This window comes from Xyrauchen texanus, chromosome 3 (genome assembly GCF_025860055.1).
Source record: "Xyrauchen texanus isolate HMW12.3.18 chromosome 3, RBS_HiC_50CHRs, whole genome shotgun sequence".
NCBI classification, from domain to species: domain Eukaryota; kingdom Metazoa; phylum Chordata; class Actinopteri; order Cypriniformes; family Catostomidae; genus Xyrauchen; species Xyrauchen texanus.
Window position 1 is genome coordinate 33,942,156 of NC_068278.1, and position 17,571 is coordinate 33,959,726.

Genomic DNA, 17,571 nt, shown 5'->3' on the forward strand with positions numbered 1-17,571 from the left:
CCTGGATGTCCTTCTTCCCTAGCCCTCTGGCTCCGAATTCTATGGAGACATTTTGCAGCCAGACCGACCGCAGACTTTACTGTACTGGAACAGGTGCTCCACATGTGCTCCACATGTTCTGATTGTATTTTCTGTGGTAAGGTCCCACTGTCGGTGGACCCTTGTCTCCCTTGGGCAGAGTTCTCAGAGTTCTCCAGAGTTCTGCCCACATACATGGACAGCGGGACAAATTTGTGAAATTTTAAATAATACCAAGCTATAGAAAATCTGATTATTATTGTTTATTATGTTTCCAGATGTGTTGGTTGTTACAGACATTATGAGCCAAAGATGGCGCAGAGTATGGCTGCTGCGTTGCGAGCTCCGATACAACACTGCGGTTTATTGTTTGTTTTGTTTACAGTTCTTTGTTTTTTTGTCTTGAATGTTGTCTGCCTTATTGTTTATGACAGACAAACACTTTTGGACATTGGTTCTACAATTACACATCGAAAACCGGACTTCAAATTCCTTAATGCCGACCCGCTGTTTACAAACACGCCGGCGGAGCCCTCTGTCTGGGCTGCTCGGCCGCGGAAACACAGAAGGAAAAGGGGAAAACGAGCCGGTGTTCTCATCAGAGTAAGACGTCGTGCAAATCGACTCCCGCTACCCAGTATACTACTGGCAAATGTTCAGTCTCTGGACAAAAAGCTCTGCGAGCTGAAAGCGCGGATCTCTTTCCAACGAGAGACGAGAGATTGCTGTGTTATCTGCCTTACAGAAACCTGGATGTCTACAGAGATTCCAGACTCGGCCATCGAAATCACGGGCTTTTCCGTGCCGAGCGAAAGACCTCTCAGGTAAAAGCAGAGGTGGTGGTGTATGTTTTATGATCAACAAATCATGGTGTGATCAGAGGAACATACATTTCATCAAGTCTTTCTGCTCTCCTGATCTGGAATATCTCATGCTTCTGTGTCGACCATTCTGGCTACCGAGGGAATTCACAGCGGTCATCATCACAGCTGTGTACATCCCCCCACAAGCCGACACAGACCAGGCACTCAGGGAACTGTATGGGAGTATAAGTGAGCAGGAAACCACGCACCCTGAGGCTGCCTTCATTGTTACCATGGACTTTAACAAAGCCAACTTCAAAACAATCGCTCCAAAATACCACCAACACCTAAAGTTCAACACATGAGGGGACCGGGTTTTAGATCATTGTTACTCTCCTTTCTGGGATGGCTACAAATCCCTCCCCCGCCCCCCATTTGGCAAATCGGACCACTCTTCCGTTCTGCTTCTGCCCGCTTACAGGCAGAAACTGAAACGGGAAGCACCCACCCTCAGAACGATCCAGTGCTGGTCGGACCAATCAGACTCTGCGCTACAAGACTGCTTTGATCACGCGGACTGGGAGATATTCTGGTCCGCCGAGGTTTACACTGACAGTGTAACGTGTTTCATCAGGAAGTGCGTAGAGGACGTTGTTCCGACCAAAACAATACGGATATACCCCAACCAGAAACCATGGGTTAACGGCGTTCTTCGCGCGGCACTCATTGCGCGGACCTCCGCTTTTAATTCTTCTAACACGGAGGAGCGTAAACAAGCCAGTTATGCCCTCTGTAACACTATCAGTGCAGCCAGATGCCAGTACAGGCACAAGCTTGAAGGTCAGTTCAACACCACTGACTCCAGAAGTATGTGGCAGGGAATTAACACCATCACGGACTACAAACGGAATAAAGACTCCGCCATGAACACCGCTGCATCTCTCCCGGACGAACTTAATACATTTTATGCTTGTTTCGAGGACAATAACACCGCCCTCGCGGAGAGAGCACTCGCGGCTGACGCTACAGAGGTTGGTTAACTCTCTGTCTCTGTTGTGGATGTAACCCGATCCTTCCGACGGGTGAACACCCGTAAAGCCGCGGGTCCAGACCGCATTCCGGGCCGTGTCATCAGAGCGCTCGTGAATCAACTGGCTGGTGTTTTTACAGACATTTTCAATATGTCCCTCTCCCTGTCTGTAGTCCCCACATGCTTCAAAACATCAACCATTGTGCCTGTACCGAAGCAAGCTTTAATCACTTGCGTAAATGACTGGTGTCCTGTTGCTCTGACCCCCATCATCAGCAAATGCTTCGAGAGGTTAATCAGAGATTACATCTGCTCTGTTCTGCCCACCTCTTTGGACCCATTGCAGTTTGCCTACTGCAACAACTGCTCCACTGATGATGCCATTGCATCTACACTACACACTGCTCTCTCCCATCTGGAAAAAAGGAACACATATGTGAGAATGCTGTTTGTAGACTACTGCTCAGCATTCAAACACCATAGTGCCCTCCAAGCTTGATGAAAAACTCCGGCCTCTGGGCTTAAACAGCTCGCTGTGCAGCTGGATCCTGGATTTCCTGTCAGGCAGACGTCAGGTGGTTTAGAATGGGCAGCAACATCTCCTCATCACTGACCCTCAACACTGGAGCCCCGCAGGGCTGTGTTCTCAGCCCACTCCTGTATTCCCTATACACACATGACTGTGTGGCAACACATAGCTCCAATACCATCATTAAGTTTGCTGACGATACGACGGTGGTAAATTAGGTGGGCAAATACGGGAGTTCATTCAGAAAATTTCTTCTGAGCCGATGGTCGTGCATGCAGTCTGCTGCGAGTCACACACCAGTTCCTGTTTATTCCTCTGATGCTCTGCATGCTGTTGGATTGACGGCGCATAACAGCGGCTTTCTCCTTCCTTGCACGGCTGTGCATTGTTGCCCCTGGGCGCTTCGACAGCGCAGACAACTCGAAAGAGTTATTCTATAAAGAGTGATTTTATTTAAAAGAGTAATTTCCTCTAAAAAGAGCAAAACACAGAGGCATTGAACGTCCTTTTCAGGAAGCGTCTTTTTAAAGACGTTTTTCCGCCCCTGTGTAGTTTCTGGATACGGTTGATTTCTCCCCACCTCTGACGGTCATAAAAACTGCCTCACGTACCTGGGTGCGATCACACGCAGGCAGCGTTTTTATGAATGGTCTATGTTTTCAGTGCGAGAACAAAGCCATGACAGCCTTGCGGTCGTGGCTTTCTTTTGTAATGAGAGAATGCTGTTTGTAGACTACAGCTCAGCATTCAACACCATAGTGCCCTCCAAGCTTGATGAGAAAATCCGGGCTCTGGGCTTAAACAGCTCGCTGTGCAGCTGGATCCTGGATTTCCTGTCAGGCAGACGTCAGGTGGTTAGAATGGGCAGCAACATCTCCTCATCACTGACCCTCAACACTGGAGCCCCGCAGGGCTGTGTTCTCAGCCCACTCCTGTATTCCCTATTCACACATGACTGTGTGGCAACACATAGCTCCGATACCATCATTAAGTTTGCTGACGATACGACTGTGCCTACAGAGAGGAGGTGCACACTCTGACACGCTGGTGTCAGGAGCACAACCTCTCCCTCAATGTCAGTAAAACCAAGGAGCTTGTAGTGGACTTCAGGAAGAAAGACGGAGAACACAGCCCCATCACCATTAACGGAGCACCGGTAGAGAGAGTCAGCAGTTTCAAGTTCCTCTGTGTCCACATTATTGAGGAACTCACATGGTCCGTCCACACTGAGGCCGTTGTGAAGAAGGCTTACCAGCGCCTTTTCTTCCTGAGACAGCTGAGGAAGTTTGGAATGAACCACCACATCCTCACACGGTTCTACACTAGTACTGTAGAGAGCATCCTGACTGGCTGCATCACCGCCTGGTACGGCAATAGCACCACCCACAACTGCAAAGCCCTGCAAAGGGTGGTGCGAACTGCCAGAAACATCATCGGAGGTGAGCTTCCCTCCCTCCAGGACATATATACAAGGCGGTGTGTGAAAAAAGCTCGGAGGATCATCAGACTCCAGCCACCCGAGTCATGGTCTGTTCTCACTGCTACCATCAGGCAGGCGGTATCGCAGCATCAGGACCCGCACCAGCCGAATACATGACAGCTTCTTCCCCCAAGCAGTCAGACTGTTGAACACTTGATCTATCAGGATCAATAATTAGCACTGCACTTTATTCATCTATAATCTCACACTGGACTGTCAACATATTCTCCTCAATACAACTACTTATATATATCATATACTCTTTACTTATTGTATATTGTGTATTCTATATTGTGTGTATTGTCTACTGTACATTGTATATAATTATTGTGTTGTGTAAGTATGTGTACATTTGATATGTAAATAGTGTTGCGCAAGTATGTTGTTTACTGTAATTGGTATATGTCTAGTCACTGTTATGACTGCTATGTTGCTCGGAACTGCACACAAGAATTTCACCTACTGTTGCACTTGTGTACATGGTAGTTTGACAATAAAGTGATTTGATTTGATTTGACATTACATCAGAAATTAGCATAATTAATTTTTATTGAAAGTAATGACCAGCATCATCCAATCACTGCAACCATGCTAAACTAAAATGATGCATGATAAATCTGAATCTATGTACTGATTGCCATTGTCCCATGTCTGCTAAACATGTTAAGTTGTCCAAAAATCATCTGCAGCCTGAAACTGTCAAGGAAACAGCACAGGAGACCCAAGAGCAGAGAAAACAGAAACAACAGTTAATTAAACGCAACTGCGCGTCATTATCCAAAAACGTTGGGATAATGCAGAGAATGGCACAGCTCAGACTGCAGTGGGGAGAAGATGAGCACAATCCAGCCAAGGGACACCCAGGCAGAGATGAATGAAAGAGATGAACACTTCCAAACACAGGAAACCTACTGGAGATGAGAGAAACAAACTGACAGCAAACACATGAACACAACGACTGAGGGAAGCAGTGAGTGTAACTCAAAAGCACACACAACGTACTGGCAACAAACAGCACAAATAAGAGGGTATAAGTAGGGAGAGAGAATGAAGGACAGATGTGCTAATAATAAACGAGCCACTCCATAGAAACACTGATCATGCTTACCGAGCAACAAAACAGACACACAAGGAAGGGAAATACACACAGAACAAACCAGACAAACAGAACTTTTGGTTGCACTTAGCTGCACATTGAGTAATAGGATGCTCCCTTGCTCCCTATTTAGAGAATGATTTAACCTCCATTGTGGTGTCTGACTGCACTGATCTCAGAACAGTACAAAATGTGCATTATTTTCACCCTAACTCCATATTAAGGTTTTGATAGCAACATTTTTCAGCTTTTGGATGAACTCATTCTCCATGTGTAAATGTACAGTGAACACAGGAATGCACTTAATGCAAATTAAGTGAATTGACACACAGATGTGTGTTTTTTTCAGCTTTTGAGGGAATAAAGTCCTAAATCACTTGTGTGCATATCATGTTTATCAGCACAGTGACGCGCAAAAAATTTAATAATTTTTAAAGCACCATATCAAATTAAACTAGAGATGCTACTCTTTACACCCAAAGAGGTTTAAATAAAAAAAATGTAGAGGTTTCTTACTTTTGTTGTCTCTGTGACCGTAGAAGCGCTTCGAAATCGGCACAATTTTTAAGCATCACGTGACTCGTGTGCCAGAACTTTAACCCTTAAATGACAGTGGATGCGAGGTTGCACTAGGTTAAAATGGGTATAATAGATATATAAGGTAATATTATATAAAATAATAATATAAAAATATAATCCAAGCAAAACTGCAACAGAACTTGACAGCCAGTGATAACCATGTACTTACGTTGTATAAGAGCAAATTTGATATTCTGATAACTCCTTCCTGTTCCCTCTTCCACAGGAAAGTCATTTGAGTTTCAAATGACATGAGGGTGGGTAGATGACAACAATTTCTGAGTTATTTTTTCAGTTTGACTTGACTGACCACATTTAGACATGCGAATGTCTGATTTATGACATAGTATTTTAGATAAACACTTAAAGTGCCTACAATAACCATACAACGTTATTACTAAAGATACAAAAAAAGTATTTGGCTTAAAAATCAGAGGGGGAACAGTTTGAATTGACATGACCCTTCTGTAACATCACTGTTCCCCTTCTGTAACATCACTGTTCCCCTCGACATTGAATACCTGGTGCCGAAAACCCGGGAAGGAGGAGGCGAGAACCGGCTTTTCAATATAAATAATAGGTTTAATGATAAACTTAAAAGACAACACAAACACACAGATGACGGACATGTCCGTAAACGATCTCTCTCTCCCGCACGGCCCTCTGCAGTCAGCCTTTAAACCTCACGGAGGCATAATTAGCCTAATACAGGACCAGGTGTGTAGTATCACGACCCGGCCCCGCCCTCCGCCCTGCCACATTCCTTTTCAGGAAGCGTCTTTTTCAAGACGTTTTTCCGCCCCTGTGTATTTTCTGGATGCAGTTGATTTCTCCTCACCTCTGACGGTCATAAAAACTGCCTCACGTACCTGGGTGCGATCACACGCAGGCAGCGTTTTTATGAATGGTCTATGTTTTCAGTGCGAGAACAAAGCCATGACAGCATTGCGGTCGTGGCTTTATTTTGTAATGAGAGAAAGCCACTTCAGCCGCCCCCCGTGCCTCGCCTCCTTCCTACGGGATTGGGGCAGGCGCCTCGGGCGATGAAGACGATCTGGGGATAATGACGGGCTCCGTTTTCGCCGGGTAAATCCCCTCGAAACCCCCCCGCCTCCCTGGCACTCTTGCTTGTTTCCGTCCGAGCTCGGAATAAGCATTCTCTCCAATGGGATATATTTTCATTGTGATAGCTGTGGCAGCATTGCGATCTCTGCTTTCTCTTGTAGTGAGAGAAAGCCACTTCAGCCGCCCCCCGTGCCTCGCCTCCTTCCTACGGGATTGGGGCAGGTGCCGCGGGTGATGAAGACGATTTGGGGAGAATAACGGGACGTTTTTCGCCGGGTAAATCCCCTCGACACCTCCCACCTCCCCGGCACACTTGCTTGCTTCCCCCGAGCTCGGGATGAGTGCGGTCCGCTTAACGGCCGGCCGTCCAGACCCTTGAGCTCCCGGACGTTGGATGATGACATCACCGCTGCATCGGAGAGCGTCACAGCAGCATCTGATGCGGATAACTCGCCTGGGTCGCCACCTTCGGGTCTGCTCGCCCAGTCTGAGCCTGACGCATGGAGGTCCGCTATGCTTCCACGGGCTTAATTGGTTCCGCGGGCATGTGCGAGGTTCCTTTCTTCCCGGACGTGCATTACTAGCTGAGTAAGCCGAGCTTCCTCGCTCCTCTTCTCTCGCTACCCTCGGCGGTAGAACGGTCCCAGACCACTCCACCCTGCAAGCCATGGCCCCCTCCTGCAAGATTTAAACAGTCCCGGCACACTGGATACGGACACCGCCCATGACTGTTCCCCGGCCGGCCAGTTCTGACGAGTCTAGAGGACGCCTGCACTGGACCTCCTCCTCAGTCACGAACCTGCCCCCTGCCGGGCGCGCAGAGCAAGGTAAGTGCTTTGAGTTTGTTCTCGGCACCAAAGCCTCGGGACGCACCCTGCCTCCTGACGCCACACTACCTTCTCCGCCCCGCTGCGAAGCCCCACCGGGTACATCCAAAATACTTGTCCCCTTGTTGCCCCTAGCACGGAGTTTAGTGGCGTGGCTTTCACTGCCCAACGAGCAAGGCTGCAAAACCGCACCGTGTGATGATCACCACAGCCTGCCGCCAAACACTCAAACCCTGGACAGACCTCTGCTTTCTGCGAGCAGGAGTACCCTTGCAGCAGGTGTCCCGATGCATCCTGGTCATGACGGATGCCTCCAGATCGGGTTGGGGCGCCATGTGCAATGGGCACATCAACTGCCTAGAGTTGCTGACTGTTTTATTTGCCTTGAGGAGGTTTCTCCCCTTAGTTCAGGACAAACATGTCCTGGTCAGGTCAGACAGCACCGCAGTGGTGGCGTACATAAATCGCCAAGGCGAGGAGTACGCTCCCACCACATGTCACGACTCGCCCGTCATCTCCTCCTCTGGAGCTGTCCCCTTCCACCCCCATGGTGTATGTCGCCGCCATCGCGGCTCACCACAATACAGTAGACGGCAAGTCTCTAGGTAAGCACGACTTAACCGTCAGGATCCCCTCCTGGGATCTCTCAGTGGTCCTCGCGGGCCTCCAGAGACCCCCCCATCGAGCCGCTAGACTCAGCTGGACTCAGGGCCCTCTCTCTCAAAACGGCCCTGCTGATCGCACTCACCTCCACCAAGCGGGTCGGGGACCTGCAAGCGTTCTCTGTCAGCGACACTTGCCTGGAGTTTGGTCCGGCAGACAAATACGTGATCCTAAGACCGCAACCGGGCTACGTGCCTAAGGTTCCTACCACACCCAGGCCGTGCCCCCCCTTGCGGGTTCGAGCGCACTCAACCAGAAGTGTTGCATCCTCATGGGCACTGGCCAAGGGCACCTCCCTAGCAGACATCTGTAGAGCAGCAGGGTGGGCAACACCCAATACCTCCGAGCCCGAGTTGAGTCAGTATCGTCTTGTATTTTCTCAGGTCCAAGCCCGTAGAACTCGGTAACACGGTGACGAATTGGCTGGGTGAATCACTTGCGCCTAGCACCCTTTCCCTCAGCCGAGGTAAAATAGTGCGCCTTCTTTCCCAGGAGATCCCACCTCTCGGATCCCTGGTTGATTCCTCCCTAGCCCTCATGGGTCTGCAGTTCAGCGGAGGAACTCGCCGACCCAATCCACTACGGGTACTTAATCTACCCTATACTGGAATAGGTTCTCCACAGGTTAAAGGCCTCCTACGCGGACTCCCCCTGTGTGTAATCTCCGCGGTACTGTCCCCTCACGATTGGACTCACGTGTCTCCCTTAGGCAGTTCCAGCTGCCTCGGTCACCGTGCTGTAGCAACTCCCCCTTCTACGAGGCTGGATCTACCGTGCCAACTTTCCCACACAGGACCTAAGCGGCCATGTGATGTATTCACCACCTTTACCTCCCCTGCAGGGTAGGTGTGGTCTCCGCAGGGTCTTCTCCCCCTGAAAGAATAGGAAACTGTTAAGACACCCTTCCCTCAATGCATGTAAGGGCCCCGGCAGTGATCTATACGAGAAACATAGAGAGAAAAGAGGCCCAGCCAGGCTTGGCCCATTCCCAGGTTGGCAAGCATCACCTTGTTCCCCTCACTAGGGTAACCAGAAGGATTCTGGTGACTTTAATGGGGCATTGGGGAAGGGTACGTGCAGCCTGATACAGCTGGTCGCGTTTGCACATAAGAATACCTGCCCGCTTCTGTATCAGCAGTTCACGTACACGGCTCAGCGCGTGGCATGATTTAAGTGGGACCCCCAGTGTCGCTTCTCCCACACAACGTCAAGAGAGCGGCAGAAGGGGAACGTCTGGTAACATATGTAACCTCCGTTCCCCGATGGAGGGAATGAGACGTTGTGTCCTCCCCGCCACGTCGCTGAGCCGAGCCACTGTTGTGGCCGGACCATTTCTATGGTAGTGGCCGGACCATTTCTGGCTCCTCAGAAAAATCCTGAATGAACTCCCGTATTTGTCCACCTAAATACCCGTATGTCCGGGGGCGGGGTATGCAAATACTGTCTGCCAACTTCTCATTGGCCTTTTTTCATAAGTCAGAGGCATATTTCGGTGCTCAAGATAGACCCCTAGTGTCGCTTCTCCGACACAACGTCTCGTTCCCTCCATCGGGGAACGGAGGTTACATACGTAACCTAGACATTCCTGTTACATTCCATCCATCTTTTGTTTTAAAAACAGAATGTGGAGGAGGACATCCTCTTCTTACAAGTAGTAATCATTTAATATCCTGTCATCTCTGATTTGATCTAGAATGCACTTATCTCTATATATTTGTGCCTATATTAAATGAGTCTGTGTGTACACATTTTCTTCAGTATCAAGTTTTGGCTGTTGCCTGTCACCTGGGATTTTCTGAACTTTATTTGATGACTGTGAATGTACCTCTATGAGGAAGGAACTCACAAAACATTTTGAGATTTTTTTTTTAAGGATTTATTTCGAAGCATGGCATGCTGGGCAAATTCATGTTTAGCAAAAATTGGGGAAGCTTTACAGTGATGTACAGCTTTCCTCTACAAAAAAGTACATCTATCTAAATATCTAAAGCCTGGGGAGATAAGCCGTTCACTAAAGCAGCATGTTCTTGTCAACAAGCCATGAAGATAGTCAATTTAGACATTAAATGTCTCAGGTTTACATGCCAAATATCTGGAAATGGTTCAAGTTAATATTTGCCATGCTAAAGGATGTATTCAGGCAGGTTTAGGTTTGATATGGGCATGTTAAAATGAAATGTTACTTTGATATAACAACCCGTATTCATGCATTAAATTACAAAACACAGCAAAACAAATGGTTAGTTCACCCACAAATGAATATTCTATGGTCATTAATCACCCTCATGTCATTCAAAATCAGTAACACTTCTATGGTACAGCCACAGTAATATGTTTTCATTTAAAAACACATGAATCTCACTATGTTTATGCCTTTCATCCATATTTGAACAGCGCCGAAAACTAAGTGTTTCAAAAACGCTCTCCATTACCGCCTATTTTGGAAAATGATGATATTAGGAAACTGAAAACTGAGGTTTTTAAACTTAAATCATATGGATTTGGAAAATCATGGGGATGACGACTAAGTGATGATATAAATATAATTTTTTGGAAAAACTATCCTTTCAAAATAACATGTCAAACCTGTAACACGGGACTCTGGTCGAAGTTGTAAGCACTGGGTCGTCCTTCCAATGTGGAGAAGGCCACATTTCCACCAGTAAGCGGGGAGATGTCACTAAACTCGTCTGTGCAGAGTGGTGTCCTCTCCTCCTGTCCTGGCCGTATGAAGTCCTTATTGTCCCTTCCGAAAGTCTTATGACAGGAAGCGCTGTAATATTGGTATGGTTGCCATGGTCCTTTCTCCTCTGTTCGCTTGTAGATGGTAAAGCTCTCTGGTCGGCTGGTGTAGAACTTTAAACGGACGTATGTGATCTCAAAGGCTTTGCCTTGGAAAAAAAATAAAATTATTAATTAAAAATGTTCTCTTTAAAAAAAGGAGCTTGAGTCATCATAACAAACGCAATATTTGTAAACGGTCCATGTAAAAATACCTTTTACTATAAAATCCTCATAGAGCACCACTGCAGATGTCCCAGAAAATTCAGTACATTTATTGAAAATGAAGCCTGATAATAAAGTTTGCAGTACGCAGATTTGTAAACTGAGCACAAGTTAGATTTACATATGTGTCCCTTCAACTTTTATGATTTTAAATATTTCATATTTCTTTGATTGCTATTGCTGTTCATTACATGTTTTTATGTGTATGAGAAGTATAAATAAACATTTCTGTTTTACTGTTTACCAGGAACGACCAAAGAGTATGAGTAGGTGGACGATCAAGCCATCATAGTCAGGAACAGGAAAAGGGGTAGGCCTATTAGAGGAATTAGGAACAGGACACTTTAACCAATTTTGAGTAGAAATCAGATTTCTTGAGTCTCTGTAGAGAACATGTGGAGTTTGCTTCTGAGAAAGTGAAAATGGCATGCACGGAGGTGCTTTGTCACACTTTAATTGTTGTTAAAATATAATTATATCTAATTTAGATATTTTATCTACAGCAATCTAATTATAAACCCAAGAGTTCCTGAGATCCCTTATCACTGTTAACCCTGATCATTAGGTTTCTCCAGAGGGACTGTCTCTGCATCCAGTGTATAAAATTATTTTAGAATAATGTGTCTGGTAAATGGCAGACTTGTTTCTTACAGAATCTCATAAATGTTCCAAATCTGAGAAGTATTGATCTAACAATATTTATATCATGTCTTATATGTTTTTATGCCTCATGGAGCAGTTTAAAGGGGAAAACATACTGTATAGCTGTGACAAATTATCTGCATATCATGTCATTTTGTTTAATCCTCAAATATTTAGCCAACAGAAAGTTTGCTTTTGTCCTACCATTTTTGTACAAATTAGCTAATACACTCATTACCAGTGTTGCTGCAAGAAAATCACTGCTTTGTCACCCACAAATAGTCAAACAACTGGCAACTCTCTCTAACATCTAATACTTATTTCTACATTGTAGGTAATGTACAGTAAAGTAACCCAAAAGTTTTATGAACTCTTGCATTCTTTGTGAAACACAGTCAATATAATCTAGCAATTACAAGCACATCTAGAAATATATTTTTTTAGCTTTCTCTATGTTTGAATCTCTCTTTCACCCTCCTTAATATCATGTATCAAGGTTACGTCCACAGTATCTTGATTCTGTGAGTACTGATATTGTGGTCTTCTGTGTCATGGGTGACTTTAGGGAGGGGCTACCAGGACTTAAGCCACAAATGTTTTCCGTAGAGTCCAGAATGTTTAAATCATCTTATAGTGATTTCAGAAGTACTAATCTTCAGTTGATACTAAAACATAGTATACTCTAGATATATAACCCTGTAAACAAAGAATAATATACAGATGTGCTTGAGGAACATCGCATAACTTAGTGGAAAATTTACATAAATAATAATTCTTCATTAATTAAATATGAGAATCTAGCGACATTTCTGTAAATGTGCACAATTTTGGACTAAATATTCAATTAGATGTTGTTCACTGAAGCCTGCTTAGAACAAAACAGCATGAGTTTTGCATAATTCAATATGTAGGTGCATATTTATAACATTAATTTTCAATGAACAAAAGTTTAATTTTCATAATGCTTGCTTTGATATTTTGACATATTGACATAAAATAAGAAATTACTCTGGCAGTAACATTTCTACTGTAAAACAGTAATTTTGTTATCATTAACATTTTTATTAAAACACAGAAAATCAAAACATAAATACACAAAATCAACTTTTAGTTTAAATCTTTCACCCATAATCTCTTGATAGAAGTTAGAGCTCCATCCCCCAGACTCTGAATTAACAGGGAGTAATACACTGATGCCTCATTACCTTTTCCAAAAGCAGTAATCACCTCTCCCATAGTATCTGCCACTTTAGTGGGTGCATGCTTCTCCCAAAAACAATACAGAGTAGGAGGTGCAGCTGACCTATAGAACTTAGATCTGGGAATCCCAAAATGTTGAAACAAATTTTCAAACGATCTCATCACTCTGCTCTCATATAGGTCACCGATTGTAGCAACCCCCCTCACAATCTACTCTGACCAGCAGAAAGGGGACTTATCAATACATTTTGGGTTCAGCCATATGCTTGAGGGAACATTTAAATAAATGTCCGAATTAAACACTCTTTTGTCCATACCAAGTGCAAATGCGAGATAACAGGTTGCGAGATAACGACTTATCTTCTCCGATTAGATTGATAGAAAGCCTTTGCAATGGCAAAATAGGGGCAATAACTTCCTGTTCAATACAAAACCAGGGAGGGGCTCTATCAGGTGGAAGGGACCAGTGAGCCAAATGTCTGAGACCGAATGCATAATAATAAAATACAAATCTTGTGTAGGCCTAGCCCACCTTTGTCAATCGGTCTATGCAACTTCTTAAAATGTAATCTAGGACGCTTACCATTCCAAATGAAGGACTTCGCTATGCTATCAAATTGCTTAAATGAAGAAAGGGGGAAATCTATAGGAAGAGATTGTAACAGGTTGTTACATTTTGTAATACAATTAATCTGAATAACATTAACATTCCAAATCATAGATAAATGTAATGAAGCCCACCTGCCCACATCACTCGAGAACCTTTTTATTAAGGGATCAAAATGAACTCAGTCAATATGAATAAATGAACAACTGAATAAATCAGACAAATTTGCTGGGAATTAAATGCCCAAATATTTAATGTCCTGTTTGGGACACTGGAAGGAGCCCAGCTGGAAAGCCGTTACGGGGTAGTATGCCGTTAGAGTCAGAGCTTCGGATTTAGTTTAGAAAAGGAATTAATAATTCTGTGAATGCAAGGCATAGATCTAGTGGGGTCGGAGACGAATAATAAAATATCACCTGTTGCATATACAACATGGCGCCGCAGATGGCCGTCTCGGTGTGGAGCTCTTCAATTCTTTTGTTGTTTTTGTTAGTTTGTCCTGTGTTTAGCAATCTTTTACCAATCAGTTTTACCAGGGACGAACTGCTGAACATTCGGCAGCATATACCAGATAATCTTTTCCCGGTTTTTCAATATTCGGACGTTTTGCTGGACATTTTAGTTGGAGGCGCTGCTGTGTTGTTTAGATGCGCTACGAGACGCAGGCGAGGGAGACGAGCTGGCGCGCTGGTTAAACTCCGTCAGCGCGGCGTTCAAACAGCACTGCCGAGCATTCATCTCGCAAATCTCCGCTCTCTTCCCAACAAAACGGACGAACTACATCTCCTCACACATACTAATAAGGACTTTTCAAACTCTGCTGCACTGTGCTTCACTGAAACCTGGCTGAGTGAAGCCATTCCGGACAGCGCATTACATCTGCCGGGCTTCCAGCTGTTCAGAGCGGATCACATCGCGGAGTTAACGGGGAAAACGAGAGGCGGTGGAACATGCTTTTACATCAACGAAAGTTGGTGTACAGATGTAACAACACTAAAGAGGATGTGCTGTCCTAATCTGGAAGCGCTCTTATTAACTGTAAGCCGTTCTACTCGCCGCGGGAGTTTTCTTCGTTTATTCTGGTGAGTGTTTACATTCCTCCAAACGCATCTGGGAACTTAGCGCTGCAACAGCTGGCTGATCAAATCTCAGACACAGAACAACAATACCCGGACTCAGTCATTATTATTCTTGAGGACTTTAACAAAACAAATCTCACACGCGAACTGCCCAAATACAGACAGCACATTACATGGCCCACCAGAGACAGGAATATATTGGATCACTGCTATACAACATTAAAGGATGCATATCGCTCTGTCCCACGTGCAGCTTTGGGACTCTCTGATCACTGTCTGGTTCATCTTCTCCCGACCTACAGGCAGAAATTAAAATCAACAAAGCCAGTTGTAAGGACTATAAGGAAATGGACTATTGAAGCACAGCTGGAACTACAAGCCTGCTTTGACTGCACTGATTAGAGTGTTTTTGAAGCTGCAGCTACAGACCTGGACGAGCTCACAGATACTGTTACATCATACATCAGTTTCTGTGAGGATATGTGCATCCCTACTAGGACATTTTTGTCATTCAACAATGATAAACCATGGTTCACAGGAAAACTCAGACAGCTTCGTCATGCCAAAGAGGAGGCTTACAGGGGTGGGGATAGAGTCTTGTATAATCGGGCCAGGAACACACTGAATAAGGAAATCAGAGTGGCTAAAAGAAGCTACTCTGAGAAGCTGAAAAGAAAGTTTTCAGCTAACGACCCTGCATCAGTGTGGAGTGGCCTGAAACAACTTACTAATTACAGGACTCCTACCCCCAACCCTGTGGCGGATCAACGACTGGCTGACGACCTGAATGTGTTTTACTGCAGATTTGAAAGGCCCGATTTCACACCCCACATGCACTCGGACCTTCATTTCACACAACCATTAACACCTCCTGCAACCCCCCTCCTCCCCCCTCCTGCTACACTACCTGCACTCAAGATCAGTGAGGATGATGTGTGCCGTGTCTTTCGGAAGTAAAGGACAAGGAAGGCTCCAGGACCAGATGGCATCTCACCAGCTTGCCTTCGTTCCTGTGCTAACCAACTGGCCCCCATCTTCACTCAGATCTTCAATAGATCACTGGAGCAGTGTGAAGTCCCATGCTGCTTCAAAAGCTCAGTTATTATCCCTGTCCCTAAGAAACCTAAAATCACAGGACTTAATGACTACAGACCTGTCGCCCTGACATCTGTGGTCATGAAGTCATTTGAGAAACTGGTGTTGGCCCACCTGAAGGACATCACTGGACCCTTTCTGGACCCCCTTCAATTTGCTTATCGAGCAAACAGGTCTGTGGATGATGCAGTCAACATGGGTTTGCATCATATCCTGCAACATCTGGACAGACCGGGGACATACGTAAGGATCATTTTTGTGGACTTCAGCTCGGCTTTCAACACAATCATACCAGATATACTCCGGACTAAGTTAAACCAACTCCCTGTTCCCACCTCTACCTGTCAGTGGATTACCAGTTTTCTGACGGACAGGCAGCAGCTTGTGAGGCAGGGAAAATTCACTTCCACCACCTGTACCATCAGCACTGGTGCCCCCCAGGGATGTGTGCTCTCCCCACTTCTCTTCTCCCTGTACACCAATGACTGCACCACCAAGGACCCCTCTGTCAGGCTCCTGAAGTTTGCAGACGACACCACTGTCATCGGTCTCATCCGAGATGATGATGAGTCTGCATATAGAAAGGAGGTTGAACGGCTGGCTTTCTGGTGCAGTCAAAACAACCTGGAGCTGAGCATGCTCAAAACAGTGGAGATGATTGTGGACTTTAGGAGGAACACCCCAACATTGTCCCCCCTCACCATTCTAAACAGCACTGTGGCAGCAGTGAAGTCATTCAGGTTCCTGGGCACTACCATCTCACAGGACCTGAAGTGGGAGATACACATCGACTCCATTGTGAAAAAGGCCCAGCAGTGGTTGTACTTCCTTCGCCAGCTCAGGAAGTTCAACCTGCCACCAGTGCTGCTGAAACAGTTCTATTCAGCAGTCATTGAGTCTGTCCTCTGCACTTCAATAACTGTCTGGTTTGGTGCAGCTACGAAATCAGACATCAGAAGACTACAAAGGACAGTTCGGTCTGCTGAGAGGATTATTGGTTGCCCCCTGCCCCCCCTTCAAGAACTATACACTTCCAGAGTGAGGAAAAATTCTGGTAAAATCACTCTGGACCCCACTCACCCTGCCCACTACCTTTTTGAACTGTTTCCTTCTGGCCGGCGCTTCAGAGCTCTGAACACCAGAACCGTCAGACACAGGAACAGTTTTTTCCCTCAGGCCATCCATCTAATGAACAATTAAATTGCCCCATTGAGCAATAATTATGTGCAAAACACAGTTTAATTTTAATTTTAATTTATATTATCCAACATATCCACTTCTGCCATTACTTACATTGCTCTGTACATAATATACTGTTTTTTGTTCTTTATATACAGATTGTATTAGTTTTGCACTACGTGTGTGTATGTGGGTATGTATGAAGGTGAGTGTATGTACGTATATGTATAATTATTTATTTTGTGTTCTTTTTTGTTTTTAATTACCCATGTCTTGCTGCTGTTTTTGGTATTGTTTGTATTGTTGTTGACTGGAAGCTCCTGTCACCTAGACAAATTCCTTGTATGTGTAAGCATACTTGGCAATAAAGCTGATTCTGATTCTGATTCTGATGTAAAGCAAAAGCTTATGCCATACCTCCTGCCATCACCCCTGGAAAATCATCCTCCTTTCATATCGCAGCTGCTAATGGTTTCGGAGCAAGACAGAACAATAAAGTGGAAAGAGTACAACCCTGCTGGGTTACACTATACAGAGTAAAAATAATCTGAAATGAATCCATTTGTTTGTACCGCCGCTACAGAGTGTCTATAATGTAACTTAATCCATCAAGTAAAAGTATTCCCAAACCCGTATATTTCCAAAATCTTAAATATATAATCCTAGTCTACCA

At 45.2% G+C, this 17,571-nt stretch overlaps 1 protein-coding gene across 1 annotated transcript in view; it reads right to left on the reverse strand.

The window, feature by feature from the left end:
- lamc3 (laminin, gamma 3) overlaps positions 1-17,571 on the reverse strand; it is a 232,797-nt gene that overhangs the window by 195,836 nt on the left and 19,390 nt on the right. Inside the window, exon 2 of the mRNA XM_052102235.1 lies at positions 10,677-10,981. Within this exon, the coding sequence (XP_051958195.1) occupies positions 10,677-10,981 (305 nt within the window). The remainder of the gene's footprint in view (positions 1-10,676; positions 10,982-17,571) is intronic.